The sequence below is a fragment of the Furipterus horrens genome, unplaced genomic scaffold, assembly GCF_987537825.1.
Source record: "Furipterus horrens unplaced genomic scaffold, mFurHor1.1.pri manual_scaffold_11, whole genome shotgun sequence".
Classification (NCBI taxonomy): Eukaryota; Metazoa; Chordata; class Mammalia; order Chiroptera; family Furipteridae; genus Furipterus; species Furipterus horrens.
In genome coordinates, this window is record NW_028327181.1 from 51,198,266 (window position 1) to 51,210,689 (window position 12,424).

The 12,424-nt window shown below is 49.7% G+C and overlaps 1 protein-coding gene across 3 annotated transcripts in view; it reads right to left on the reverse strand.

Annotated features, from left to right (window-relative positions):
* SHISA6 (shisa family member 6) overlaps positions 1 to 12,424 on the reverse strand; it is a 272,872-nt gene that overhangs the window by 238,692 nt on the left and 21,756 nt on the right. For all 3 annotated transcript variants that reach the window (XM_090291441.1, XM_090291440.1, XM_090291439.1), the window contains exon 2: positions 12,087 to 12,247. In XM_090291441.1, the coding sequence (XP_090147567.1) occupies positions 12,087 to 12,247 (161 nt within the window). The remainder of the gene's footprint in view (positions 1 to 12,086; positions 12,248 to 12,424) is intronic.

Sequence of the window (12,424 nt, forward strand, 5' to 3'; positions counted from 1 at the left end):
GGGTCCAGCCCCGCCCCCTCTGGGCTGTGCATTTTAGGTGGGATTCTGAAGCTCCCAAGTCCCAGGTTCCTCATCTACAAAGCAGGCACAATAATAGGGACCACCTGATAGAGTTGCTACTCGATTTAAATAAGTCAGTGCATGGTGCTTCCCAAAGCACTTTGCCAAGTACTGGCAGTTGTTATATGTCATTTATGGCATGCACAGGGCACAGGTGCCTAGGACAGGACACAGGAGCGCAGGTGTAGCACACCATCCAGGAGAGCAGGCATGTCACCTCCCTCACCTGGACTCCAGGTTCTTTCCATGCAGCTGAGAAACTGATTAACTTCGCTTATTAATGAGAAACAGGGTCAGCTCCACCCCTAAGACTCTCCCGTGACCTCTGCTCCCCTCATGGAACTTACGGGGCCCTCTGACCCTAACAGGCCTTTCGATGTGCCAGTCACTCTATAGTATGTGTGTGCCTGGCCCTAAGCCAGGCTCCGGGGACTAAGGGCCGACACCAGACTTGCCTGAGGAGACTGAATAGCACAGACATTATTAACAGATTCACGCCTCGCTGCAACACATGGGGGGATGCCTTTATTCTGACATCCAGACCAGGAAACTGAGGCACGGAGGGGTCAAATAATTTGGTCAAGGGCTAGGAAGACACAGGTCTGGGTTCCAAGCTGGGGGTCAAGCACTCGTCACCCTCTCCATGGACTATGCAGTGACGGGGTGCCCAGCGGGGAGTTGGGGGAAGGGGGAGCTAAACTGAGACCCGGGCGGTAAGCAGGAACAGGCAAGGCTAAGGGAGAGGGGACAAAGGAGCGTCTTCCCGACCCAGCCAAGAGCAGAGCACGTGTGGGAGAACATGGCCCCCGGAATGGAGTGGGTTCAGGTGGCCAGAGCTTTGGCCTCCATGGAGGGAAGGGTGGGCATTCCCTTCTGGCCACAGAGGCCAGCGGGAGGCGGCTCCTCGAACCCCAAAGTTGTACAAAGGAGGAGGCCGCGAGCCGGCTGGGCATGGGCGGAACAGTGGGTGGCCGGGGAGGAAGCACGGCGACAGGTGCAGACAACCGTTCCTGCCAACTTCTGCTCCGGGGAGAGAGAAGGCAGGCGGGAGGCTGCAGAACGACGGCAGGGCGGCCCTCTGTGCTGAGGAGCGGGAGCAGAGCCCACTTACGTGCTGGGGGAACAGAACGCCACGCCGACAAGGAGGGGACGGGACACAGATCAAGTCTCGGGGCTGGGATCAATGGGGTGTGAGATCCCAGCGGGAGGATGAGCTTTGAAAAGCAGAAAGGGGCTTGTTCGATGTAACCTTGGGGTGTCTTTACATGAACACATTGTGAACCCTGAGTCTGACATCACCCAGAGGGTGCTGGCCAACCCTCTGAGTGGTATGTCACTTGTAAATACAGTAAGTACGCTTTCCTGTGGCACATTTACGCAATGGAGTTCTACACAGCAGTATAAAAGAAGGAACTCTTATCTTCTGTGACAGCATGATGGCCCTGGAGAACATTACCCTGAGAGAAATAAGCCGGTCAGAGACAGACAAGTACCATAGCATCCCACTTATAGGTGGAATCTAATGAACAAAATAAACTAACCAAATAGAAACAGAGGCTCGGAACATGGGACAGACTGACAGCTGTAGAGGGGCGGGGGGAGGCGTGGCCTGGATAAAAGAAGGTGAAGGGATCAGCCAAAGAACGTACATGCATGACCCATGGACACGGACAACGGGAGGGAATTGCCTGAGGGAGCGCTGGGTGGAAGGGGGCAAAGGGAGAAAAAGTGGGGACAATTATATAGCATAAACAATAAAATATACTAAAAAAATAAGCTCACTTTCTTCACCATCACCCGGGTGACAGATAAAGCCGGGAGGTCAGGGCTGAGGACCCTGGTGTCCACTGGGGTTGCCTCATCAACCCTCAGTAGGCCCCGTTCCCTCAGCTGGAAGATCAGGATCCGGAGTTGCGGGAAAGGGAGGAAAGAAATGCGGCCGACATTCAAGGAGCACCTCCTGAGTTTGTGGCTCTGCTTTGCCATCGACTGCCCCACGGTTTCCCGGAGAGGGATGTGTCCCCATTCACATGTCATATGGAACTAAATGTCACCTGGAAGATGCCTGTGGCTTTCAGAGAAAGGCTAAGCATAGGAGTTGATGACCAGGGCCCAAAAGCCAAATCCTGCCCACGAACTATTACTGTAAATAATGTTTTCTGGGAACGTAACAGTGAACATTCGTTTGTTATTACTGGGGCCCCTCTTGCACTTTAATGGCAACAATGAGTACTGGCAGCAGAGACAGTTACAAGGTGGCCCTTTTCAGAAAGACTGTGCCCACCCCCGTTGAAGAGCCCTGGACTAAGGTTTGTGGCCTTGTCAGACTGAACAGGGACTGGGACCTTGTTTGTCTGATTCTGAAACCTACAGGCTATGGTTGCACTGCCTTGCCCTTTCCGGGGTATCTTCTTGTGGAGGAGGGAGTGAGAAAGTTCTCTTACTACTCCTGTTGCTATTAGAAATATTACCTGGTTCGACCGCTTCTCAGCAAAGCCCAGGGCAATCTTATGTAAACAGAAATCAGGCCATCATAGTTAAATAAAATCCAGTCCCCTTACTGTGGCCTCCATGGCTGTGTCTATCCCTCATCAGGCACTGCCCACTCCTTCATCCACCACTTGCCACCTGGATCTCCCTGCTAGTCCCTGAACATGCCAGGTTTGCTCCTGCCCCAGGGCCTTTGCATGTGATGCTTCCTCTGCCTGGAATGTTCTTCCTCCAGATCTCCCTACCGGTGGCCCCTCCTCATCGGTCAGGTGCCAGCTCAAAAGCCACTTCTTGGGACCACATTGTAAGAAGCGACTGCCTCTCCCCAGACTCCACTATCACCTGCCTGATGGAACCCCTAGCACCTAGCAACCTCTGAAGGTATTTCTTTGCTTACTCGATGTCTCTCTTCCAGTACAATGTAAGAGGGTTTGTTTTGTTCAGGACCGAAACGTGAACTCCAGTAGACATACTCAATATTGCTAATACTCAAGCAAGTCCTGTTTAATGCAAATATCAGGTGAATCACAGATGTGAGTTACACATGTAATTTTACATTTTTAAGTAGTAGTCACATTAAAAAATAAAAACAGGTGAAATTTATTTTACTAATAGACTTTATTTAACCCCATATATCCAAAATATTATCATTTCAACATGTAATCAATATAAAAAATATGGTGGTACCTTACGTTCTTTTTCCTCAGCAACTCGTTGACATCTTACGGGACTCTGAAACACATTTCAGGCACTCAATAGCCACACGTGGCCTAGTCACAGACAGATAAGATGGTGCAGACTTAAAAGTGTTTCCCTGTGCCAAACGTAACGTGCCACATGCTGCTCTGATCACTTGACACTAAAATCCACTTAATCCCCACACTAGCCCTAGAAGGGAGATACCATCCTTAGCCCCGTTTTACAATGGGGAAAACAGAGGCAGAGTCTGGATTCACAACAGTCTGACTCCACAGTCTGTGCTTTTAACTATCACCTAAATTGCCTCTAATTCTTGAAATTTCATAGAAAAGACCCAGTATCACACAGAACCACTGGAAACAATGCACACGGGGACTGGCTCTGAAACAGACCATGTACAGTCTCGCTTTTCAGAAGACACTCACCTGAAATGTCCCCTCAGCCCAGAAGGAAGCAGGAAAGGAAATGATCAGAACAACCAAGACCGGATGGCCCTTTGCGTGGGGAAGCTGGTCGGCCCGTGGGCTTCTGCCCATGTGCTGGCTCGGTCTAGAAGAAAGCTCTGACTAAGAATGGGGAGTGGCTATGGGGAGAAGTAAGGTCACTGCCTGGGCCCAAAGGAGGAAACAGCAATAGGGAAGCAGAGGCAGCTGACTCTAGGGCCCACAGAGCTCTGCAATATGGTGATGGGGCCGGGGGGGTCCCACGCCCCAACACACTGAAGCCCCTGAAAGGAGCTGCCCTCTCTCAGAATGCTCCTTCCAGGCATTACTTAGCACTCTTGTGATTCTGGCAGGCTGCCTGCACCTTTTTTCACTCCCCACTGCCCACCCCTGTCAGCCTGTTGGACTCCTGGGCATCCTTCAGGCCCACTCAGGCACTTGGGCCTCCGTGGAGTCTTGGATTTCCCACTCCTGCCTTTGCACCTGCATCCCACGTGAAGATGTCTACACGCTTGTCAGCACCTCCTTGGGGCTCCATCATGGACCCCGGGAACCAACACAGCACTGGGCACGTGAGAAGCTTGCTCTAAGTTATCTGGGGATACAGGATGGTATGTAGTAATTACCCTATCTTCTAAAAACACCGAGACAAAATCAGTTTAGATGCTTTCAGAGGCAGATGCTTCCATGTCTAAAGCTTGGGTCAAACGGCACTGCAGGCTCTTGGTGACGCCGAGATGAACAATATGCTGCCATCTATGTTTAACAGGAAGTGAACTGTAAGGCACCAGGAGCAACAGAGCAGCTCAACAGCACAGTGCCTGAGGGCCAGGGGTGGGCTGGAGTCCTCTCTCTACCAAGGGCTACATGTGTGAACTTGGGGCAAGGCCTCCCTCCAGTCTCCCTGTCCTCGATGTTCTCATCTGTACAATAAAGGTAACTATGATACGACCTCAAAGAGTTGTGCTGATCAAATGATATAATGTGGGTAAAGCATGTATAGTGGTGCCCAGTGCTTCCCAGTAACTATGTTATACGCGCTGATTAATGTTACTCCTGTTATCGAGGATTAGTGCCATCTTTTCTCTACCACCAGCCTTGACTCAGTGAACTTTCTGGGTTTTCCAGAACCTGTAAGGAGACAACAGTCAAAAAGTGGCTGCCTCTTGGGGGCTGCTGCGGTCAGCCTTTGGTTCACTCTAGGTCGTCCCCAGGCAGAGACCTGCAGGACAATGGCTGCATGAACAAGGGTATGGTGTTGAGGGAACGGGGTGACCTAACATCTGGGGAAAGAGTAACAAGACCCCACTTGGGAAAGGTCAATGCCAGTCTGCAAGGAGACTGTCCAAACAACAAGCGCAGGTTTAGAAAGAAAGTACTGCCAAGAGAAAACCTGGAAGTGACGGGATGTCCAAGAAAGTAGAACTAGGAATGAAATGACAGGACCACCGTAGGCGAAGTTAGTGCATGTGTTCGCAGAAGAGCCGAGAACCAGCCACTGCTGAAGACCCCCAACGTGAGAGAAGGATCAATATACTCAGGGAAACTGTGAAAAGGAACATAGGCAGAGGGGGGCAGTGGGAGGTAACAGAGGGAAGGAAAGAAGGAAAGACAAGGTAGAAGGAGAGATGGAGAAGACGCAGCTGGTAACAGAGGTGGTGCTCATGATGATGATGAAACTGCAGGAGACTTCTGAGCAGGAACGCTGAGCCAAGCCAGTACTAAGCCCTTAAAAGACATGGGTCATTTCATTCAACTCCTTCATCACTCTTTGAGTAGGGTGCTAGTCATTCTTACTTTACAGACATGGAATTGAGATGATGGAGCCTGAGTCCTCAAACTTGTAGGTGGGACCCAGGATTCCCACCCAGGTCTGTCTGCCTGCACAGACCTCATTTGCAACTCCAACACTGAAGCCTGGATGCTGCGGCCTGGCCCCGCTGCCTCTCACCTAGGCAATCTCAATGTGCCTCAGTGTCCTCACAGGTCCAGTTCAGGTTGGGTCACAGCTGATTTCACCATCCCCTTAAAGATCCAAAGTCGTATGAGGCTATCAATCTCAGGCTCCTGTAGAAAAGACAATCCAGTCCCCCTGTGGAGGACCAAGAAAAGAAAAATACCATTTCTTATTATAGGCTGAGGTGGACCAGAAGTTTCCCAGAGTTCGGGTATAAGGCCCACATCGTCTGGCTTCACCTATAGCCCTAAACCTATGCCTGGAAACAGGGAATCTGAGCTACCTGGACTTGGAAGACCTCTGTGAAGGAATCTTTCTCGAAAGAGGAAGCAGTAGGCAGGGTCTCCTGGGTTACGACCACTCTGAGCTCAGCCAGGAAGCGAGGTTCACAGCCTCTGGCTGCACTGAACCGTGGAGTCCTGGTTGAGCCCAGGAAAGAGGAGCCAGGCCCTGGAATATGAGAAGCCTGGACACTGCAAACCAGGGCCTCCAGCTCAGCTCACACCACCAGATGGCCAGCTGGACTGTCAAAGTGACCAATGCCACACTAATTTTACAGAGGGCCACAGAAGGGGCACACAGCCTTGGTAAGACCTCAGCATGCAGCTACAACCAATACCTATGCGTTAGCTCCTATATCCACCCAAGTAAAGGACAGTGTCCTCGTTCATTCATTCCCTGAACAGTCATTGAGCAACTATGATGAGCTTCTAGGCAACATTTTGGGGGCTAAGATATCACAGTGAATAAAAACACAAACCCCTTGCCTACATGAAGCTTACATCCTGATAGGGACAAAGACGATAAGCCAACGAACTAGCAACAATATACAATGTTAGGTGGTGTAAGTGCTCTGAAGAAAATAAGGCAGGGGATGGACAGCAGCAGATGAAGAGGCTCAGAAAGGTAGTGTTGTCTGAGCATCAAATTCCACAGCGCCAACATCAGGCGCCGAACAGTTTCTGGCCACCAAACAGAGGGGGTGGAATTCTGTGAGGAAAGAGCGTGCATGGTATGAGGAGGGACAGGGGACGGGGTGTCTGGATTCCAACGACAGATGCAGTAGGCAATAAGCTGAGATTGAGGAAGTACGGAAGGGCCGGGCCATGTAGGGGCGTGACAAAGCGCCCCTCTGTCAGTTGTCCAGCCTTGGTGCTTGGTCTCCATAAAGCTTAGTCATATCCCTTGGCTCCCTTAGCCTGCCAATAAAGCAAGGGGCTTTGACAAGAGGCAGGATGACCGATTGCTCATTTATACAACCCACAGTGGTGCGTAGCTGGGGCATAAATGTTAATTTCCTCTGGCTGAAGCCACTCTTGATCATAGGAAGCTGGATATCAGCTTTGAAACGCCAACAAATGATATCATTGCTACCGCAAGGAACAGGTACCTCCCCCTCCCCCAGCGGCGAGTCAGTGAGTCAGGCCAGGTGAAAAGGCTAGGTCTCCACTCCTCTCATCCATAAACTCCAAGCAAGCCCACCCCAAACCTCTGAGATCCTGGGTTCAGGAGATCTGCAACTCCAGACGTGGTATTTCCTGTGCCTGGCTCTGCAGGGCCCTCTAGTCAATTCTGCTATTTTTCCTTGTGTCCGCTGATGCCCAGCTCTCCCCATTCACAGCTGCAGCCTGGCCTCTCGCCCTCCCAGATGAGCCTCAGTCCTCCATTCCCTTCTGCCCATCTTCCATGGACAGGACCGGTCCCTGCGCCCAGTGACCTGGACCAGCCAGGCTCCATCCTGTGGGTCTTGATGTGAACCCAGCTCCACAGTCCTCCAGGGTTTTGCCTTGCTTGACAGCCTCCCTCTCTGCTCTTACTAGCCAAGCAATGGAACCATGTGGGAAGTTTTTGAAAACTACCAAAGTCCAGCTTCTACCCCAGACCAATTAAACCAGAATCTCTGGGATGAGGTCCAGGCATTAGTATTTCAGAACACCCTACATGAACCCAGTGTGCATCCAGGGCTGAGGATCACTGTGCTGAAGGGATCTTCTTCAGCTTCAAAGTGCATGCAAATTGTCTAAAGATCTTGTTAAAATACAAATTCTGATTCAGCAGGTCTTGGGATGAGCTTAAGATTCTGCATTTCTAACAAGCTCCAACGGGCTGCAGGCACTGCTGGTCCATGGGCCGCATGATGAGTAGAGGCAGCCAGATTTGAGGGGTGGGGCATGAAAGTGGCCTTTACTGGTTTTTCTATCTGCAAAGTAACTGTCCACTATGAAGCTCCCTTTCAAGTTGGAAAGGACTTCTGGAAGAGTTAGGATAAAAGGCTCTTATGGAAGGAAAGAGGAGAGTTCTGCTAACGTGGGAATAGGAGCTTCTATTCACTCTCATAAATAGCATGCCCAGCACACAGGAGGCGCTCCACAAATGGTAGTAGTGCTGCTCACGTCATCATCATCGTCATCGGCAGCCGTCCATCTCGAGAGACGATGGCGTAGCTTCTTGAGAGTCTATCTGCACCGCCGAGAATGGCTGTGCAGTCCGACTCGGGAGTGACAATCCCTGCCGCACTTGTTACAGGTGAAGGCAGATGGCTGTTGTTGCTGCTGCTGACGCTGCTTCCGCCTCGATCTTCTCTGGACCGCCTCCTCGTTGCGCGCAGCCTCTGCGCGTGACGTACCTTGCCTGACCGCGAGCCTCCAGGCTAGGAGGTCGTCTGCTTGAACTTCCCATGTGTTGAGATTGATAGAGCATTGTGTCATGTCCTTTTTGCAGATGTCTTTGAACCGCAGTTTTGGGCGCCCTGTCATCCTCTGGCCTTCTGCTAGCTCGCCGTAGAGGAGGTCTTTGGGAATACGGCCTGCATCCATTCTTTTGACATGGCCGAGCCACCTGAGGCGTCTCTCGCTAAGAACTGCATGCAAACTGCTCATGTTGGCTCGCTTCAGCACCTCGGTGTTGGGAACCTTATCCTGCCAGGCGACATGCAGGACGCGTCGCAGGCACCTCACGTGGAAGCTGTTGAGTTTCCTTTCGTGCCTTGCGTAGGTGGTCCACGTCTCGCTGCCATAGAGGAGAGTGCTGAGTACGCAGGCTTGGTAGATGCGCAGTCTGGTTTTCTCAGTGAGGCTGGCGATATCTTTGTTTTTATTATTATGAACGCAGGATCCACTCCTACATCACACAAGCGTGTGCTTCTGATGTCCAAGCCCCTGAGAGAGCTGTACAAAGCCCTCCAAAGCACTTTCACCCTCTGAGGACGCGCCTCAGGCAGGGGCCAAACACAGGAAAGCTTGGGGCTAGGGGCTTTTATTTCAGACACAACCCCAGGGCCCCTGCGTGGTCGAAGGGCACCCATGCCTCCCTTTCTGTCCTTTTTTATTCATTTGCCATGACTGGTGGACAGCCTTCTGTAATCCGTCATGGCTAATGTGGAGTGTTCACTGCATGTCAGGACCTGGTTTAAGTGCTCTTGTAGGTTTAACTCATTTCGTCCCTAAAACAACTCTACAACGTAGGTATGGCTGGGAAACAAACTGAGCAGATACATTTCGGAGTCCACGGTTGCCCAGTGCTTCTCAAACTTGCCTTGCAGGGGAGATGGAGTCTGCGAGTCTGCATTTCTCACAAGCTCCCAGGTGATGCTGATGAGGCAGGTCCATGAAGAATTCTTTGTGTAGCCAAAATACCCATATGCTATGACGCCTCCTGGTATTTCTAGATATCTCCCTTAAAATTCTCCTAAATGACTCTCGCCACCAAACACCCACGATTGGTGGTGTGTTCATTTGATGAATCACAGTCAATGGCGAAATCACAATCTCCACTTTGAACACTTGGGCAAAGTTCTGTTTAAATTCTGCTCAAATTGCAATATTCTGGGGCAAAGGATATCAGCTTTTAGGAAAAGCAGTTGTGTCCATTATAACCTGTAGATGTCGTGGGTTGTTATGAAATTGCTTTTAAATGTAAGTGCTTTCTGGACCAGGGAAACAACTCCCACTTCTGAAAGTAAAGCAAAGAGTTCCAATCTGAGAAAAACCGACAGGGATTTCTCCAAACACAGGAGTGAATCATACAACTATAAGCTTGCTTGCTATCTCAGATCACTAGAGGAGAGGATATACACAGAAACAAGAAAAAATGACAAATATTCCTGCCTAGCGAAAGGCATTAAGGGCAAATCAAGACTGTCTACTTAATCAGTCTAGACTCAGTGGCTGGCAGCTGGCTGGCTTGTCAATGCGACAAAGAAAATCGGAGAAGGTGGGTAAAGGTAAACTCCCCAGGATGCTTTGGGTATCAGAGTGACCAGAAGTGCTGGAATTGCAAGCAAGGTTCTAGAGGGGCCTCACTTCAGGCCATGAATCTTCAGGGAAGGAAAATGCCCTACTCAAAGACGGTCAAAAAACCAAGGTTAGGTTCAACAGTGAGCAATAGTCATCAGGACTAGGGAGAATGGCGCGTCTGTGTAATTCCCACAGCCCAGTGAGCCTCAAACTTGGCTCCATGTTAGAATCACCTGGGAAGCTCTAAGCACCACCCCCACCTTGCTCAGGCCACACCCCCACATCAATTAAATCACAATCTCTGAATTTGGGGCCCAGGTCCCCTTAATGTTTAAAGTTCCCCAGGTGATTCCAACGTGCCACCAAAGTTGGGAAGCACTAGCAGTCTTTCCACGTCCTTACTCATAAAATGAGAGAATCCATACGGACTGGTGGTTCTGCATCCTGTCTGCATGTTGAAATCACCATGGAGAGAGTTCTAAAAATACTGATGCCAACAGCATCCCTAGAAATTCTGGTTACTTTGTGGCACCCAGGCACTAGCATTTTAAACAGCTTACCAGGTGATTTTAAATTGCATCTGGAAAATACAATAAAAAGTAAAGTACTAGAAAAAAATAATAAAATAAATAAGGTGCTTTAAAAAAAAAAAAATAAAGTGCATCTGGGTGAATAACTACTGGATGTAGTTTTTTTTTTCTTTTTTTTTTGCCAAGACTCTGATATTGCTCACATTTTAAGCATTTATGATGTTAAGGCTAAAAATGCATCTTAAACTTTTTGCAAAGATGTGCCTCTCATCTTTCCTTTTAAGTCATGGATCTCTAACAATGAAAAGGTCTATGAATCCCCTTACATTCTATGGAAAATATTGAATGAATGTTATTCACATACACTTTCTAATGAGAATGTCCTTAACTTTTATCAGATTCTTTAAAGATTTAATGCTATTACTTTAAAGGCAAGTAGGTGGTTTCCTATTTAAGAAATTTAAGAAGATTCAAGAATGAATGGAAAATAAATTTGATCCCAGCAGCATATTTGCTGTTATTTTGAATTTGCAACACACCCACTGCCACCTAGCTGTTGCATATCCTTATTGCAGGTTTAGTCCAAACTGTATAGCCCATCCTTTGAAAAGGGTGATGGATGTGAAGATTTCAAAATAGCAGCAGTGTTGGCGACTGGGTCAGTACTAGCATGTCTGGTAAAACTCCTCATGAGAAATGACTTCCCCGGCTGTGCTTGTAAAGAGACTGTCCACTCAGATACTTAGGTCTTGTGACCACCACTGGGTTAGGATATTAGGATTTCCTAGTCCTGATGATGGTTCCCTTCATTCCCGGTTTAAATCCCGGCTTTCCTTCTTACAATCCTGTGTCCTTGGCAAAATTACTGAACCATTCTGCTCTTCATATGGAATGGCGGTGATATAAGTCCTTTTAAGGTTGCTGTGAAGAAGATGTAAGAAAACACATGCAAATTGCTCAGCACAACACTTTGGCACAGAGCAAGATCCAATATATGTCAAGTTATATTACTGTCATTACTGATGTCTTATTATCACTAACATCTTAGCAACCTTGTCCAAGTCCCTGAATGTCCTTGAGCGTCATTTGCTGTTCCACACGACAAGGAACATGAGCCCTGCGTCGTTCCCTTCACGTGGGTATAGCAGTGGGCAGGCAGAAGAGCAGAAGGTGTGCTGCTATTCCATGGCGACGCATCATCCATCCGGGAACCATAAGCACACAGAAAGGGCTGCCCTGCCATACAGACGTAATCCCTACCCTCGCAAGTGCTTTTTGAGATTCTAATAGTTGAGAAGCCTCTAACATGGACTGCAGCAATTTCTTGTCACAGAGAGTCCTCGGCAGCCTAAACCTTGCCCCATGTGGGCCAGTGGGTGACCAGACTCTACCACAAGCTCCCTTTCAGGCAGGAGAACTATGCCAGCCATTCACTAAACCACAGATGCCCCAAATCAACAGCACGCCTCCAGCCCGGACACTCATTGGCAGCAATTTCTACCATGCCCATCCCTCCCCAGGGGACAGTCCCCAGACTTCCACAAGTTCATCTGCCCATGAGAGAGTCTCACAGCACAAGCTCCGAGACTGACCCCATGGGGTCAGCAACACCACCGAAACTTCTCAACAGCCTCAGCAAAGATTCAATTCCAGGCGGTGCGCTCGCACTTACCCGGAGTCGGCTTGGCCGTGCGCACGGGGGTGTAGTGGTTTTTGGAGGTCGATCTGACCGGCGTGTTCTCTTTGGGGGAGGTATCGATGGCCGAGATTGCTTCTCTTTCACAGTGTCCTATGGGAATTGGTCCCTGTTGTCTCAGGATGTCGGCCAGAGCCCTAAAGGAGGAGGAGATCACACAGTGAGATTCACCGAGCAGGTGCGCATGGCCCCAGAGGCCCTCTGACGTACAGAGCCACGGACTTCAGTTCACAGGCACAGCTTCATCTGGGGCTGGTCTCAGGAGGAATGCGGGGTAGAGGGGGTACAGGCACTAGAATGTAGTGATTATGGAT